At 44.1% G+C, this 14,175-nt stretch overlaps 1 protein-coding gene across 1 annotated transcript; it reads left to right on the top strand.

Moving 5' to 3' along the window:
• Positions 1–9,738: 9,738 nt before the first annotated feature.
• On the top strand, positions 9,739–14,160 carry LOC6612583 (dynein regulatory complex subunit 4). The gene is made up of 5 exons (XM_002037052.2): positions 9,739–10,031; positions 11,135–11,177; positions 12,384–12,548; positions 12,613–12,916; positions 12,983–14,160. The coding sequence occupies exons 1-5, from the start codon at positions 10,029–10,031 to the stop codon at positions 13,905–13,907; spliced, it is 1,440 nt and encodes a 479-aa protein (XP_002037088.1). The 5' UTR covers positions 9,739–10,028; the 3' UTR covers positions 13,908–14,160.
• Positions 14,161–14,175: the final 15 nt, after the last annotated feature.

The following is a 14,175-nucleotide window of genomic DNA, read 5'->3' as shown; positions in this document are numbered from 1 at the left end:
CTCGGCAGCCTCGACGTTGGAGGCCCTTATTCAAAAATTCGCCCGCCATTCTTTGTATATCTTCTTGTATATATTCGCAAGATGAAATCCAGAGAATGGCGGGGGATTTTTGAATACGGGCCTCCAACGTCGAGGCTGCCGAGGAGTGGGAATAATTTTCGAGAAGCCATGTCGATCGGGCTCGTTTCGTTGTGCACTATCCTCGTGCGTGTTTGGATCAGTTATATTTAAAAACTGATTTTATTTTTTTGTAATTTAAAATCCAACATTTGGTTTAGAAATGTAAAAACATACGACTTTGTCTTCTGATCTTAAGACCTGATATTAAGAGCTTCAATTGAACTACGTGAACAAGTAGCCTTGAAAATCAACATAAGAATTGAATTTTTTTTTTTTTTTTTTTGGATATATTAATTTAAAACTGTCCTTCGCGGACAATCATTAAATTTGATGACTAAACTTAACGGTAGAGAATTAATTGATTACATAAATTGTTGCGAAACTATACAATAACTGTCGATATTGTATGTATGAAGTATATAATAATGTATGTGTATAATTTAATTTAATTTGCGTGTCTAATCCCAGAGAGGTCCAAAGGGTGTGATCGGTGCAGCCTCCTGGTGCGTTGACTGGTGTCCATCAGGTCTTGTGCCAGGTTGTTTGGGTGGTCTTGAAGCCTCTGCATGTACTGCCTGCTGCTTTTCTTAATCTCATCCTTCACCCAGGGGAAGCTGAGGACCTCGTGTATAGTGGCATTATCGTGGAAAGGGTGAGCGTTTGTGACTGTGCGGAGCGTTTTGTTTTCGAATGTCTGGATAATGTTGATGTTACTTTTCGATGCAGTGCCCCACAGTTGAATGCCATACGTCCAGATTGGCCTTATGATCGCTTTGTAGATAAGGAGCTTAGTGGAAGTCGGTAGCTTAGATTGTCTGCCCATCAGCCAGTAGAATTCACGGACTCGGTTCTCCGCCTGTTTCCGCTTCTTTAGCAGGTGTGGTCTCCATGTAAGTCTCCTGTCCAGTGTAAAGCCAAGATAATTTGGATTGGCTACCTCTGGGATTGGGAACCCGTTGAAACTAACTGGTGGGCAAGTGCCGCGTCTAGTTGCGAAGGTGGTAGCGGTTGACTTGTCGCTGTTTACCGATATATTCCATCTCGTGTGCCACGTGTTCAGTAGATCTAGTTGCTCCTGCATAGTCTGGGAGGCCTCTGCTGGGGTATCTGCTGTTGTTAGGAACGCAGTATCATCGGCGTAAGTGGCTGCCATAATGTACTGGCTCGGTATCACCGGCAGGTCAGCCGTATACGCGTTGTAGAGGAGCGGACCGAGAACGCTTCCTTGGGGAACTCCTGCACGGGCTTCTTTGACGTCTGAGCGCGTTTCTCCACACCTGACGGCGAATCTTCTGCCCTCCAGGAACGATTTTAAGAACTTGAAATATGGCTGGGGCAGGCCGTTTTTGAGCTTTAGGAGGAGACCGGGGTGCCAAACACGATCAAAGGCTTGCTTAATGTCCAGCATTACTGCTAGGCAGTATTTCTTATTCTCAAAGGCGTCCAGGATATATTGCGCTACTCGGTGGCCTTGCTCTGGTGTCCCGTGGCGGCGCCTAAAGCCAAACTGGTGATCAGGGATCAGACCAGCCTCCTCAATCACCGGCAATACTCTGGTCAAAAATACTCTTTCGAGTATCTTGGAGAGTACTGGTAGTAGGCTGATCGGGCGGTAGGAGGCGGGATTGGCTTCGTGTTTACCAGGCTTCAGGATCATAACTACTTCGGCGCGTTTCCATGATGAAGGGAAGTGCCCCAATTGCAAGCACTTATTTATTATGGTCGTGATTAGTGACTTGCTAATAGGGGGGAGGAGCTTTAAAGCAATGGCATTGATGGCATCATCGCCTGGAGCCTTGTGGTTACCCATTGCCGCTATTAAATTGCTGATTTCCTCTTCCGTGGCCTGGGGTATCGACTCGGAGTCAAAGAGAGGTTCTGACAGGAGCCTGGCTGTTTCGGCTGCTTCATTTGGGGAACATCGATTGGCTGGTGTGAAGACTTCCTCCAAGTGCTCGGCGAATGCGTTGGCTCTTTCGGTCTCAGTTCTGCACCATGAGTTGTCTTGTCTTCTGATGGGCGGGATCCTCTTCAGTGGCCTCTTGATGCGCTTGGTAACATTCCACAGGTTGTGGTGGGGATCACCCGGCGCGAGATTACCAACAAAGCTGTCGAGGGCCTCCTTCCTTAGCCTGACCAGAGTTTCCTTCAGCTCCTTGGTGGCTCTGTTGAGAGCTGTTTTGTCTCTAGGGTTCCTGGAGAGGAACCAAACCCGTCGGAGACGCCTTTTCTCTGACTTGAGCTCATTAACCCGAGGATTCCAAAAGTGGACGTCTCTACTTCTGTCCCTCGTTTGGTTAGAGAACCTTGGAGCAGCATAAGTTGCTGCCTCCTGAATTTGCGAGGTGAGGTTCACAACGGCCGCATCTATAAGTTCAGGGGTATCCAATGGTGGATTAGTGACTGTCGAGTTGTTCAGCCAGTGGTGGTATTTGCTGATGCCGGACGTTTTGAAGATTAACTTTTTACCCGCGGATCTCAACATGGCTGAGGCGTAGACCGAAACGGCAATGGCACTATGGTCCGAGAGAAGGTCTTCCACCTCCCTGGTCTGGATTCTTGCCGGGTCCAGGCCGCCAGAGATCGCAAAGTCCAAGATGTCTGGAGTTTTTGCAGGGTCAGTGGGCCAGTATGTTGGCGTCCCAGTTCCGTGGCAATTGAGGTTGCGGGAGAGAACCTGCCTGCATAGCGCGCGTCCTTTTGGATTGCATACTCTGGAACCCCACCAAGTGTGCTTGGCGTTAAAGTCACCTCCTATGACGAATTTGGGGCCGAGGCTGTCCAAAAGCGAAGAGAAGCAATCGTCCGTGGCTCTAAATCTGGGTGGGCAGTAGGCAGCAGCTAAGGTAATGTCTCCGTGGGTGGTGCTTACCGATATTCGGGCGCATTGCACCCAATCCTCTTGAATTGGTGGTTGGGTGTCGAATTTGATGCTGCTGCGAATAAGGATGGCGGCGCCGCCGCGTGCTGAACCATTAGGGTGGATGGCTGACACGAGGTCATACCCCCTTAAGGTGAAGTAGGACCTGTCTGAAAAATGGGTTTCGGATATGAGGAGAATATCTGCTTGGTTGGTCTTGCAATAAAGCTCGACCTCTGGCCTGTTGTTGATCAGGCCGTTTGCGTTCCAGATGGTTATGTCTAGTGCTGATTGCATAGGGACTTACAGACGGTTGCCATCATCTGATTCATTTGACTCATTACCTTCTCCATCATCTGATTCGTTTGACTCATCGCCTTCTCCATCATTTTTTCAAACATGGCTTCCATTCTGCCCATTATTGTTTCCATCAGGTTGTCAAAATTGGCCTGAGTATGAGGGATGGCATGTGTCTCATCAGTTGCCTGCTTGACAGCGTTGGCAAAACTAACGTTAGGAGTAACCTTGCTGCTGCTCACAGTGTAATGGGCGCGTGGGGCTGAAGCCAGCTTTGGAGCGAGCATGCTTTTGGCCTTCTTATATGCGGGACAACCTTTATATGAGGCTGCATGCGGTCCTTCGCAGTGCAAGCAATGGGCCGGCTTATTATTATTTTTACACTCAACGGTTGGGTGGCTGTCTCCGCACTTGACACACCTGTGTTCTAGGTGGCAGTACCGTTGGGTATGTCCAAATGCCTGACAGCGATAGCATTGCGGCACGTCATTAAACTTTATCGGTGGCTCGATTGTCACCACTGATCTGCAAAGTCGCGTAACTTTATAGGCCTCCTTGTTGTTCTTGGCCGGCTCGAGATTGGCGAAAAATATGTTAAGTGGCTTTTTGGTACTTCTTTGGGTGGGGTTGTAGAGGTCTCTGACCTTGTGTCCGTGACGGTTTAGCCCATCCCGAATTTCCTCTGGGTCCGTTGAGTAGTGAAGACCTTTGATGACTACTCTATAGGCACGTTCGTCTCGGGGCTGGAAGGTTTGAAACCTTTTATTGGACTTGGCCAATTTGGCTTGGTTATATCCAATATTAGTGCAGTTGTTGCCATACGGACTAATTCTAAGGATGGTGTTGCTGCGGGGATTCTGCAACTGCAACTGCGAAGTTGCTGCTGTTCGTTTCACTCGGGAAGTTGCTTCTGCAGCAGCTTCTTTTGTTGTTATCTCTGATGATGCTGCTGTTGCCACATTTGATGCTATTAAAATAGCGCATCCTTTGTTGTCCTTTGTTGCGTTGCGTAAATAGCACAACAAATATAAATACACAGCAGCAATAATACCAGACAATCATGCACAAAAGGACAATCACAGCGGGAGAAATTACGGTTAATTTGATTTAGTTTAACTGTTCCTGTAGGTTTTACCAAATATTTTTCAAACATTTTGACTGTCGTTGCACCGCAACTAAAATTTATTGTACGAGTATATCTACTTGTAATATTTCATCCATTTTTCCCAGTGTACGTGTGCATTTCGGTGCTTATGATTGTTATGGAGCCACAGTTTGAGTTGTTTTTTGGGGCTTTCCGCGACACTTGTAATCAAGTTTTCCTGCGCACAATGGTGTGTGTGTGTGTGCGTGTGCGTGTGAGTCCTGCCGTCTGTGTCAATCCAAGTGTTCTCTTCCTTCGTGGGCGGGGAAAACAGCGCGTTGAGTGTGCGTGGCGGGAGGAGAAGCGCTTAATTGCTCTATTTGATGCCGTCAAATTGTATTTTAATTTCGCATTTCCCTTTTTATCATTCCTGGCTGTGACTGCTGTCCTTAAGTTGGTTTTGTTTTGAAGAAGAAAATTGGTTTTAATATGCGACGTGGCATCTCGCAAATGTGTCTCTGCGAATTTTTCTTAAAAATATCGTTTCATAACAATTATTTTCCTTCAAGATTTTTCAATGAATTTCCGAGTCAGGCTCTACTTTAATAATATTTCGTAGGCACCTTCCTAGGCCAACCTTATCGTGACTTATAACTGTCTTCGGCATAATTTTGGTGTCCATTCCTTTGGCGTTCTTTTTTTCAACCGCCTTTGGTTTACTGCGGCTTATTGTGTTATGCAGTGTGGCGAACTTGTATCTATTTAAATTTTGTGTGTGGCAACATGTTTATTTTATAACCCCAAGGCAAGAGGAAAATTCAGGGGGAGTTTGGGAGTTTGCTTCATGTTTGACGGAAGTTTAATTGAATACACCGCTTACTTGATGGTGGCCGGGGATTGGGGCGTGGCATGGGCAGGGGAAAATGTACTTGTGTGCGTGTGTTGGCCGCAAAACATTTTCCGCATTTTCCGGGAAAAGAGCACAGCAGCTCGCTAAAACAAATGGCAATCAAGTTGAATTGTTACACACACATAAAGGGGCGTTGGAAGGCGTGGGCAGCGGGGATGATACGTTGCGGAAAATAAAAGGAAAATATACAGCGAAAATATGAGCAACATAAGTGCGGAGTCTGTCAGCCGCTGGCTGAAATTTACTCAACATTTTTGATTTAATAACGAAATGAGTGTCGTCTTGAATATTCCTTTAAGTGTATATGTATTACGCTGGGGGTGTGAGTATGTGTTGGTGCGCAGCTTGTTAGTGTGCGTGTATGCACTCTTGTATCCCGGTAAATGGCTTCGCTTTATAATGTCTCAATGACTGACAAGCGGCTGTCAAGCAACAGCTGGATAAATAAGTGAAGCACTGTTAAAAACTTTGCCAAAATTACTGCACCAATATGCTGCATAGGAGCTGTTTACAAAGTTAAGTTGCCCAAATCAAATATAGTATAGTATAGCCCAGTGTAAAGGATCAGAATAGCCCGCTTGTCGATAGATTTATGTAATTTTTTTTTTAAATTAATTCATTGATCTCTTCTCACAAGGATGGTTCTCAGTTTATTGGTATAAAAATATTTATTTTCCGAGAACATTTTCCACTGATTCGGTTGGTTTACTCGCCTATTCAATACGTTTCTTTGTTTCATCGTGTTTTCATCACGAGTTTAGACCCCCCTTTTTCTACGTGTTTTGGCTAAAGCCAATAGCCCAGCTTGAACCAAATTTTTGGCTTGCAGCCGTATCTTTTAATCAGTTTGAGATGACTGCCGGGCGGCCGAGCAAGAAATAAAATTAAACAAATACGAGATAACAAGCCACTCCAGCAGCAGAAATTCAATTACAGCTGCTTCAGGTTGCTGGTTGCAACTTGATAGTTGCATGTTGCTCGTATGTGTGGGCAGCACTCGAAGAACGCAGGACGAAGGACTGAGTTCTCAGCACTGAGCACTCGGCTTTTAGGACACTTGACACTGGGCCCCTCTGGCAACATGCTCGAATTGATTTAATTGAAATTTTATTCGAGTCCTGCTCGGACCCATTGTGCAACAGTTGTCCTGATGCAGTATCCTTTGTGCATTTGTTGCATTTTAATTAAGAGCTGCTTTGTGCTGTCGCTGGAACAATAAAACCAAATCTAGCCACAACGTCTAAGCAACACCCTGTGCGTATATACAGAAGTTTAGGTGGTCATACCGTTGTGCTCCGAATAATAGTAATGCCCTAATTAATTGGTTCAGTTTGTCTGAGATTTTTTAAAAGTTTTATTAAAACGCTATCAGTTCCTTGCAGTCTCGAAAGTACTTTTTAAAGTAGATTGGTCTACTTACTTATTCGTATTGAAATGACCAAACATTTTTTAAAAAGTACCCCCAAAGGCTAAGGCTAAAGAACACCCGGCGAAAAAAAAGAATTTAATTTTAAATGTTTCTTTTAAAAATGCACTAGAAATCCTTTTATTTTGAAAACAGCAGCAGATGACCAGTTCTTTTGGTTTATGTATAAAGCAAATGCTAAATTCGTATTGGAACTTTGTTAATTAGGGCTTACATCTAATGCAAATCATAGTTATTAAAATGGACTCTACAAGAATCAGAGCCATTAAAGGTTGTTCATATGCTAAGCGGGATATATCTCCCTTTATGGTACTGTACTTATATCAAAAAATCGAATTACACAATAACATTATGTGCCATTATAAGCAGAACTAAATGCTGAACGAAAATAAATAAGATAAACTAGAGGAAATGTTATAGAATCCTGGAATCTTTCGACTTTTCACATTATGTATATAGTTTTGTTGTGGCTAAAATCCATTTAAATGTGTAACAAATAATTTTTCATTTCGTTGCTCTTTAATTACTGTTAGATCTTAAGCCAAAAATTGTATATAAGACATAATAAAGAAAAGTTAAAGCTAAAATAAACTGTATATAGTCAACGACGATAAACTGTAATGTGTATTTAGGATGGATTTAAGAATCAATCAATTACGTTCACACAAAACCAAAAACTGAAGCTTAATCAAAGTTCTCTTGATAAATCTCCCTGAAAAATTTGGGAGCCGCTCTATATAAACCAGCAGTAAACGCATAAAGTAAAGTATATCTTATATATAATAAATAAACAAGCATATATATACAAGACAAATTATATATATTATATGGTAAACGAACAAATTCTACAAATAAAGGACAAAAATATATTTATTAAAATTAATCAGAAAGTTTAAATTTTCAGAGTTTGGGTCGCATGTCAAAGTTTGATCCTAGGAGTTGTAAAAGCTGAATTTTGCATACGACGAGGGGCGTTTGAGGGGTTTTCCAACTAACAACAAACAAGACAAGACCTCCGACCAGCTGCACCAACAACTTTTCCTCATCCTATCTTTATCTATATTTAGTTGTACAAATCCGAATCTCTCACTCAGAGGCAGGATATCCGTTTCTGCGCCGAGCGGAAGTTGTTGTGAAAATAACACAGCAAATAACTTTTGCCACCGCAATGAGCACTGCACTCCCCCATCATCCCTTTCTCCATTAACCTTCCACCTACTCTTGGCCCCTCCGAAAAATCCCACGAGCTGCAACACACCCAAGTTGCATCAACTGAGTTGGCATTTATTGGACTTCTGGTACGAGAACGAAAACAATATGTAATAAACCATTTAATTAAATGTATAAATCTTATTAAACTTTTTCCCAGAGCATAGCTCTGACAAAATAAAAGAACTAATACTTAACAGATTGCATTTTCATTAAAAGGTAATTACAGAACTCAATTATAATCAAAAGAAAACGCAAGACGTAAAAACATTAATTTGATTACAATAAAAGTACAATTATATGTTATGTTATATATATATATTATGCATCGGCTTTGTGGTTTTATTATTTTATATTTGCAGTATGTAGAAACCAACAGGAATAATAATAATTTAATCATTTTCGCAATTGAATTAGTAGAATATCTCAGCAGGTGTCTGCTGGTTGGAATTGCACCGAATTGAAAAAACATGGGGGGGAGTCGAATTGTTATTGAAGCTACTATATACGATTTACACGAGATTGCATTATGTTTGGTTGGATCGTGCAGAGACGATACCATCTCTGAGCAAGGAGCTCATCTTATTAATTGCTTACTTATTCTTGCTTCTTAAAGAATTCTCCTTAAAGCGCGCACAACTCGGTCCTGATAAGCAAATTTTCTAATCATATTTTAAATACTTTCACTTTCAATCAGTGCTTTTTCAGCGGCTCTCCATTATGCCACCCCTTTAACCCTTGGCAGCCGTTACGGAATTCAATGGGCCATGACCGACCGCAGCCGTTGGCAAGAATGAAATGAAACAAAAATTATGCAGGGCAGATGGAGAAGTGTCTAAAAAGGGTTGAAGGTACACAGGGGGAAAATTGGGTAACTTGACAGCTTGGATTGCAAACAAGAAAACATGGGAAACATTTATATGTTGAATCATATGTATTTGCTTCGATGTCGGTCTGCAGCTTCAATTCTCGGTTATAAACATTTTTATAACGTGGAAACAATAGTTTTTCTGTCTGTAAGCCAGCCACAGCGTCTTTGCTATCAAAAATTGACTTTTAATGAAAACAATTGAAAATTCTCGGTGTCTATGTGCCGGGTCCGAAAATGTTTTCCCATGCGAAAGCCACGGGGTACTTGTCTCAACTGCCGACGGACTGCTCAACTGGCCAAAACTGGCTGCGGTTATTAATTTCAATTAAAGTATTTAACCGGAGAGCCCACCGCCTTTTGTTTACCCAACTTGCCCCGCACCTAGCCAGCATTAATTAAGGCGGGAAAGTGGCGGAGTTTCTGGGGAAATTCCAGGCCATAGGTACTGTGCTGTGAAACGGACTAATAAAGTTGATTCGAGCGAGATTTTCAGGACCATCAAGCAATTCTCAAAGGAGCCGAGGATCTGTCAGCTTCCTGATAATATCGTATTTCACGAAATCATCAAATTAGCCAGTAGTCAGGAGCAGAGACTGCAGTGCCACCAGCATTTAAAGTCCGCCCAACAAACGGCACATAAACAAACAGATGCAGGGAAAATTTGGAGGCCAATGTGCAGGGTGGAAAGGGAAAATTCAAGAGACCATTTATAGGAAGCAGACAGTAGACGGCGACAAGAGAAAGAGTCTGGTCTGGGCTGGCTTTTCGGTTTTCACTGGCTTGGGCAGCAAACTAATGTCGGGCACGCGTATACCAAAGTAGATGCGGTTTATTATGGTGAATGTATACCTGCATTTTGTTTTTAAAAATGTTTCGAATATATTTGTAAGCTTTAATAAAATGTTTTTCAGCACATAAAAATCTCCCCCCTAGTAACCCAGTTGATAACTGCAAAAGTTTCCCCAAATTTTGAATCTTGCCAGTTCAAACCCATTTGTCTCTGCCGTAGAATATAATTGAGAGAAGACTGAGCCGAAAAAACAACGCTTTTAACTTTAACCTCTTCTTTCGGTTGCCCGGAGACACTTACACACGAGTACACGACACCCACACATTGGCAACTGCTTTATCGATAAGTTTGTTTGGTTGTTGAACCGTCGGACGCCAGAGACTCAGTTGTCAGGAAAGACCAAACCGAAGTGGTTCTTATTGTCAGCAGAGGAATCGTAAGAAACAAGCACCGGCAGCAGTATGGTGAGCAATAAGTTGTTAAATCACATTAACAAAGCAGTGCACCCATTCGGCCGCCTTATGGCCGCACTGCTTGGCCAGCAGTTTCCGCCTCTATCCGATTTCCGGTTCCATGCCGCTGCTCCTTTAGTCTCAGCTTTTCAGATTTTTTCAGTTGCACTGCAAGCGGCGCATTCAATTTTTCATGCCAAGCCAGGCTGTTGCTGTTGCTGCATATACAAACTGCACTTTGCGAGTGGGCTACAGTGAAGCCTCGGCAAGGCTGTCCTGCTCCTGCTAGTCAAAATGTCAACGCTGGTATTACAGCATTCATTTCAAAACAAATATACTAGTTAAATAGTTCTGCCTATATAAGTACATATATAGGGAGAACTTATTGATAACTATAAGATTCAAAGAATTCGAAACTATCCCTTTACAGTAGCTCCACTGTGTATTTAAAGCAGTCAAGCAGGAGACCTCCTCTCCAACTCCTGCTTGGTTGTCTATTTTCGATCATTTGTTTATGTATAGACCTGCCCCCAACATATATCCGCCTTTTTTCCATCGGCTACATATATTTATATTTATATTTATATATATAAATATATACATTGCGCCTTTGGACATGCGAAAGCGCGGTTGGCGACGGGCGCAGGCGGCTTCGAAAATTTTTGAATAATTTGCAGTCATAAAATATGCAATAAGCCAGCAGCCAACAGCCAACAGCTGTTGCGAAATTGTTTTGAAAGCCGCGCCATCACATTATTTAAAGCAACGATGGCAGTTGCCCGCTTTCTCCGCCTTTCGCTGCCTTTCTCCCACGTGAAGGGAATCGAATTAAACGTTGTTAAAGGATTTAAAGTGCGAAAAATAGTGGCGAGCTGCAGACGACAATTGCACAGTCCCCCATTTCCATTCTCCTGCGAGGAGAACTCTTTCAATTTGCATAGACAAATGTGGAAATTCTTTGGTGCAAGTTCAGCCGAGACTTCAAGTTGAGATTCCAGCTCGGCTTAGGTCCTTTAAATGAATTAAATAAGATTTTCTCCTGTAACGTGCGTTCTCTTCTGAGATTCTGAGTAAAAATCGAAATAATAATTTCATTCAAACTTATTTTCTTACAGCCGCCAAAGGGGAAGAAGGGCAAAAAAGGCAAAAAATTGCCAGGTAAGTAAAGCCGAAGTAAACTGCACTTCAGCATAGATTTATGAACTCCCAAATTTAACTGCTTTGAACGGTTATTGAAGTGGGATAGGATATCAGTAATTGTTGCAAAATTCATCCAGTGCCCTCTTTAAGAACACCGGCTGTTAAAGACCCTCCACGAGTAGACAAACTGAACAAGGACGAGGACTGCCTGGCAATTCATTTTCGGAACATTAATGGCAGCAGGGTGCCACTGGGTAGTTGGGTAGTTGGATATCTGGGCAGCCGGAATGGCGGACATTGGTCATTCAGGGCAATTTATAAAGGCCAAGCAAAACAATTAGTAAATAACGATAATCTGCGTGAGGAGAGAAGCAAAAGAGAAGGCAGGGCCCGGGTGCAAAAGGGACGGGCGGAGCGCTGAGGACAAGAAATTCCCGATGCAATTGCTCTGGCGCAGCCTTGCAGTCGGAAAATTTAAAGGCAAAAAATGGGGGGCCAAACTGACCACTTAATTTGCACGAGTGAGCACACTGCAGTTCCCCAAACCCCCGACCTTCCTTCGCTCTCTGGGACATCTAACGCACATAATTGTTTCTGTGCGTGCACTGAAAAATGCTCATACTCATACTCATACACAAGGAAACCCCTAGTGTCGTATTATTCAGTTATATCTTAGATTTGTTTATGACCTACACTTATCTTATCACACGTCTCTAAATAGTTTACCCGCGCACCGCAACGTCATTCAATAATTACTAGAATGCAATGTCTTTGGTCTTTTTTCCTCCGTGTGGCTTCTAGTTCGTCTCCTGGTAGTCCCGGTGGTCCTGGTGGTCCTAGTAGCCCTTCCTAGGCCAAGTCCTGGCACCAGCCGGCCAACGATGCCAATTACAGAAAACAATTACAACACGGTCTGCTGTTGGGTCACATATGCGGGCAGTGCCTAAGGGAAGGCGCGCGGCAGGGCTAAAAATGGGCGAAAAAGGGGCAAAAGGGGATGGAGAGGGTAACCAGGCGTGCCGCTCTCATTAAATAGCCATAAGGGCGGGAACCCCCAATATGCGGACTAAACTTTCAACGGACCCCTAGCCCAATATTAGAAAATAACCAAGTCAAAAATCCATTTGGTAATTAGCTTTAATGGGTGTACCACCAAATACTCAAGTCGTATCCTTGTTTTCATTCCTAAATTTCTAAATTACTTCTGCCAATGTTTCTGCTTAGTACTCATCGATGGAGTGGACACCTCGGCGATGACTCGCGACCAGCTGGAGGCATTTGCCCTCCGGCTAAAAGCGGAAATGGATCGTGAGCGGGAGGAGCGTAACTACTTCCAGTTGGAGCGGGACAAGATCCGCACTTTCTGGGAGATCACGCGCCAGCAGCTGGGTGAGTGAATACCAGGGGATTGCTCCGCCTTTCCTTTGGCTTTACTAATTATATTTTTTTTTAGATGAGACCCGCTACGAGCTGCAGCAGAAGGACAAGGAGATCGAGGCCACGCAGGACCTGGCGGATATCGACACCAAGCATGTGATGCAGCAGATGAAGCATCTGCAGTTTGAGAACCACAATAGGCTCGGTGAGGTTCGGGCTGAGGCGATGACCCAACTGAAGCTGGCGCAGGAGCACCATGTTCTACAGGAAAACGAGCTTCAGAGGGACAAGCGCCAGTTGCGCCGCATGCTCCGCGAGAGAATGGAGATGAGCGAGATGCAGCTGCGCCAAATGGAGGCTCACTTCAACGAGAAGCTGCTGTAGGTACAATCGCGGAAACATTAATCCTATGCTCACGTTTTTTCATTGTTTTCGTATTCTGGCAGAGAACAGCGCATCACCTTCGAACGCGAGCGCAAAGACAACGAGATGCTCCACGAGGAGAAAATGATCGAGCAGAAGGCCAAGCTAGACCTTTTCTACGGCACACAAATGTTCGAGGTAGAGGAGCGGAAGAACCAGCAGATAAAGGACCTGCAGGACCACCACGACCTAGCCTTCAACGACATGAAGAACTATTACAACGATATCACGCTTAACAACTTGGCGCTGATTGGCAGCATGAAGGAGCAGCTAGAGCATCTGCGCAAGCAGGCCGAGAGATCCGACAGAATCGCAGCGGACACGGCAGCTGAGAATCGGCGGCTGAAGGAGCCTTTGGAGCATGCCAATATCCAGTTGAACGAGTATCGGCGCAAGCTGGAGTTCTACGAGCGGGATAAGCAGCAATTGAGTCGCCTCAAGACGCGCAACACTCGGCTGGAAAAGAAGGTGAAGGGTCTCACTTGGGAGGCGGAAACTCTGATTCTGCGCAACGACTCTCTGGTGGCGGAACGGGAGGGACTCAAGGAGCGCTTCAACGACGTGATCGTCGAGCTGCAGCAGAAGACAGGACTGAAGAATGTTCTTCTGGAGCGCAAGATCGCCGCATTGATGCGCGAGGATGAGAAGCGCAGCATCGTCCTTCACGAAACGATTGCCACCTGCGCCCCCAATTTCGCCGAAAAGCTAACCAGCCTGGACGAACGGGTGGGCAACATCATCGATGAGAAGAACAAGATCATCCTTGACCTGCGCTACGAGGTAACCAAGGCCCGAAAGGCCCACGACGATCTCCTGGAAACCTACGAGTGCAAGCTCAAGCAGTATGGTGTGCCCACTGACGAGCTGGGCTTTAAGCCCATCAGGAGTCGGGACCAACAGAAGCTGTACGTGTGCGGTCCTGCGGGAATAATCACCGAGAATAAGTAGGAGCTGCTGAAGAAAAGTCAAATTCACAAGTCGGATCAAGAAAATATTTCGAGGCGGGCAAAGACGAGGGTACTTCAACCTATAACCAGGAGAAACAAATCTTACTCAAAAACAAAATGAAGTTAAGGGGATTAGCTTACAACTCTAGAAGCAAAAAGGCAAAAAAACGATCGAATTATATTTTTATCAATTAGAAAACAATACCATGGATTAAAGAGAGTGGCTAGATGGAACGCATTTTACTTGATGATCATATAAATATACTCTT

Source organism: Drosophila sechellia, chromosome X (genome assembly GCF_004382195.2).
Source record: "Drosophila sechellia strain sech25 chromosome X, ASM438219v1, whole genome shotgun sequence".
In the NCBI taxonomy this organism is placed as follows: Eukaryota; Metazoa; Arthropoda; class Insecta; order Diptera; family Drosophilidae; genus Drosophila; species Drosophila sechellia.
Note: the sequence above shows the minus strand (reverse complement) of the source record. Positions and strands in the feature narration are given on the sequence as shown.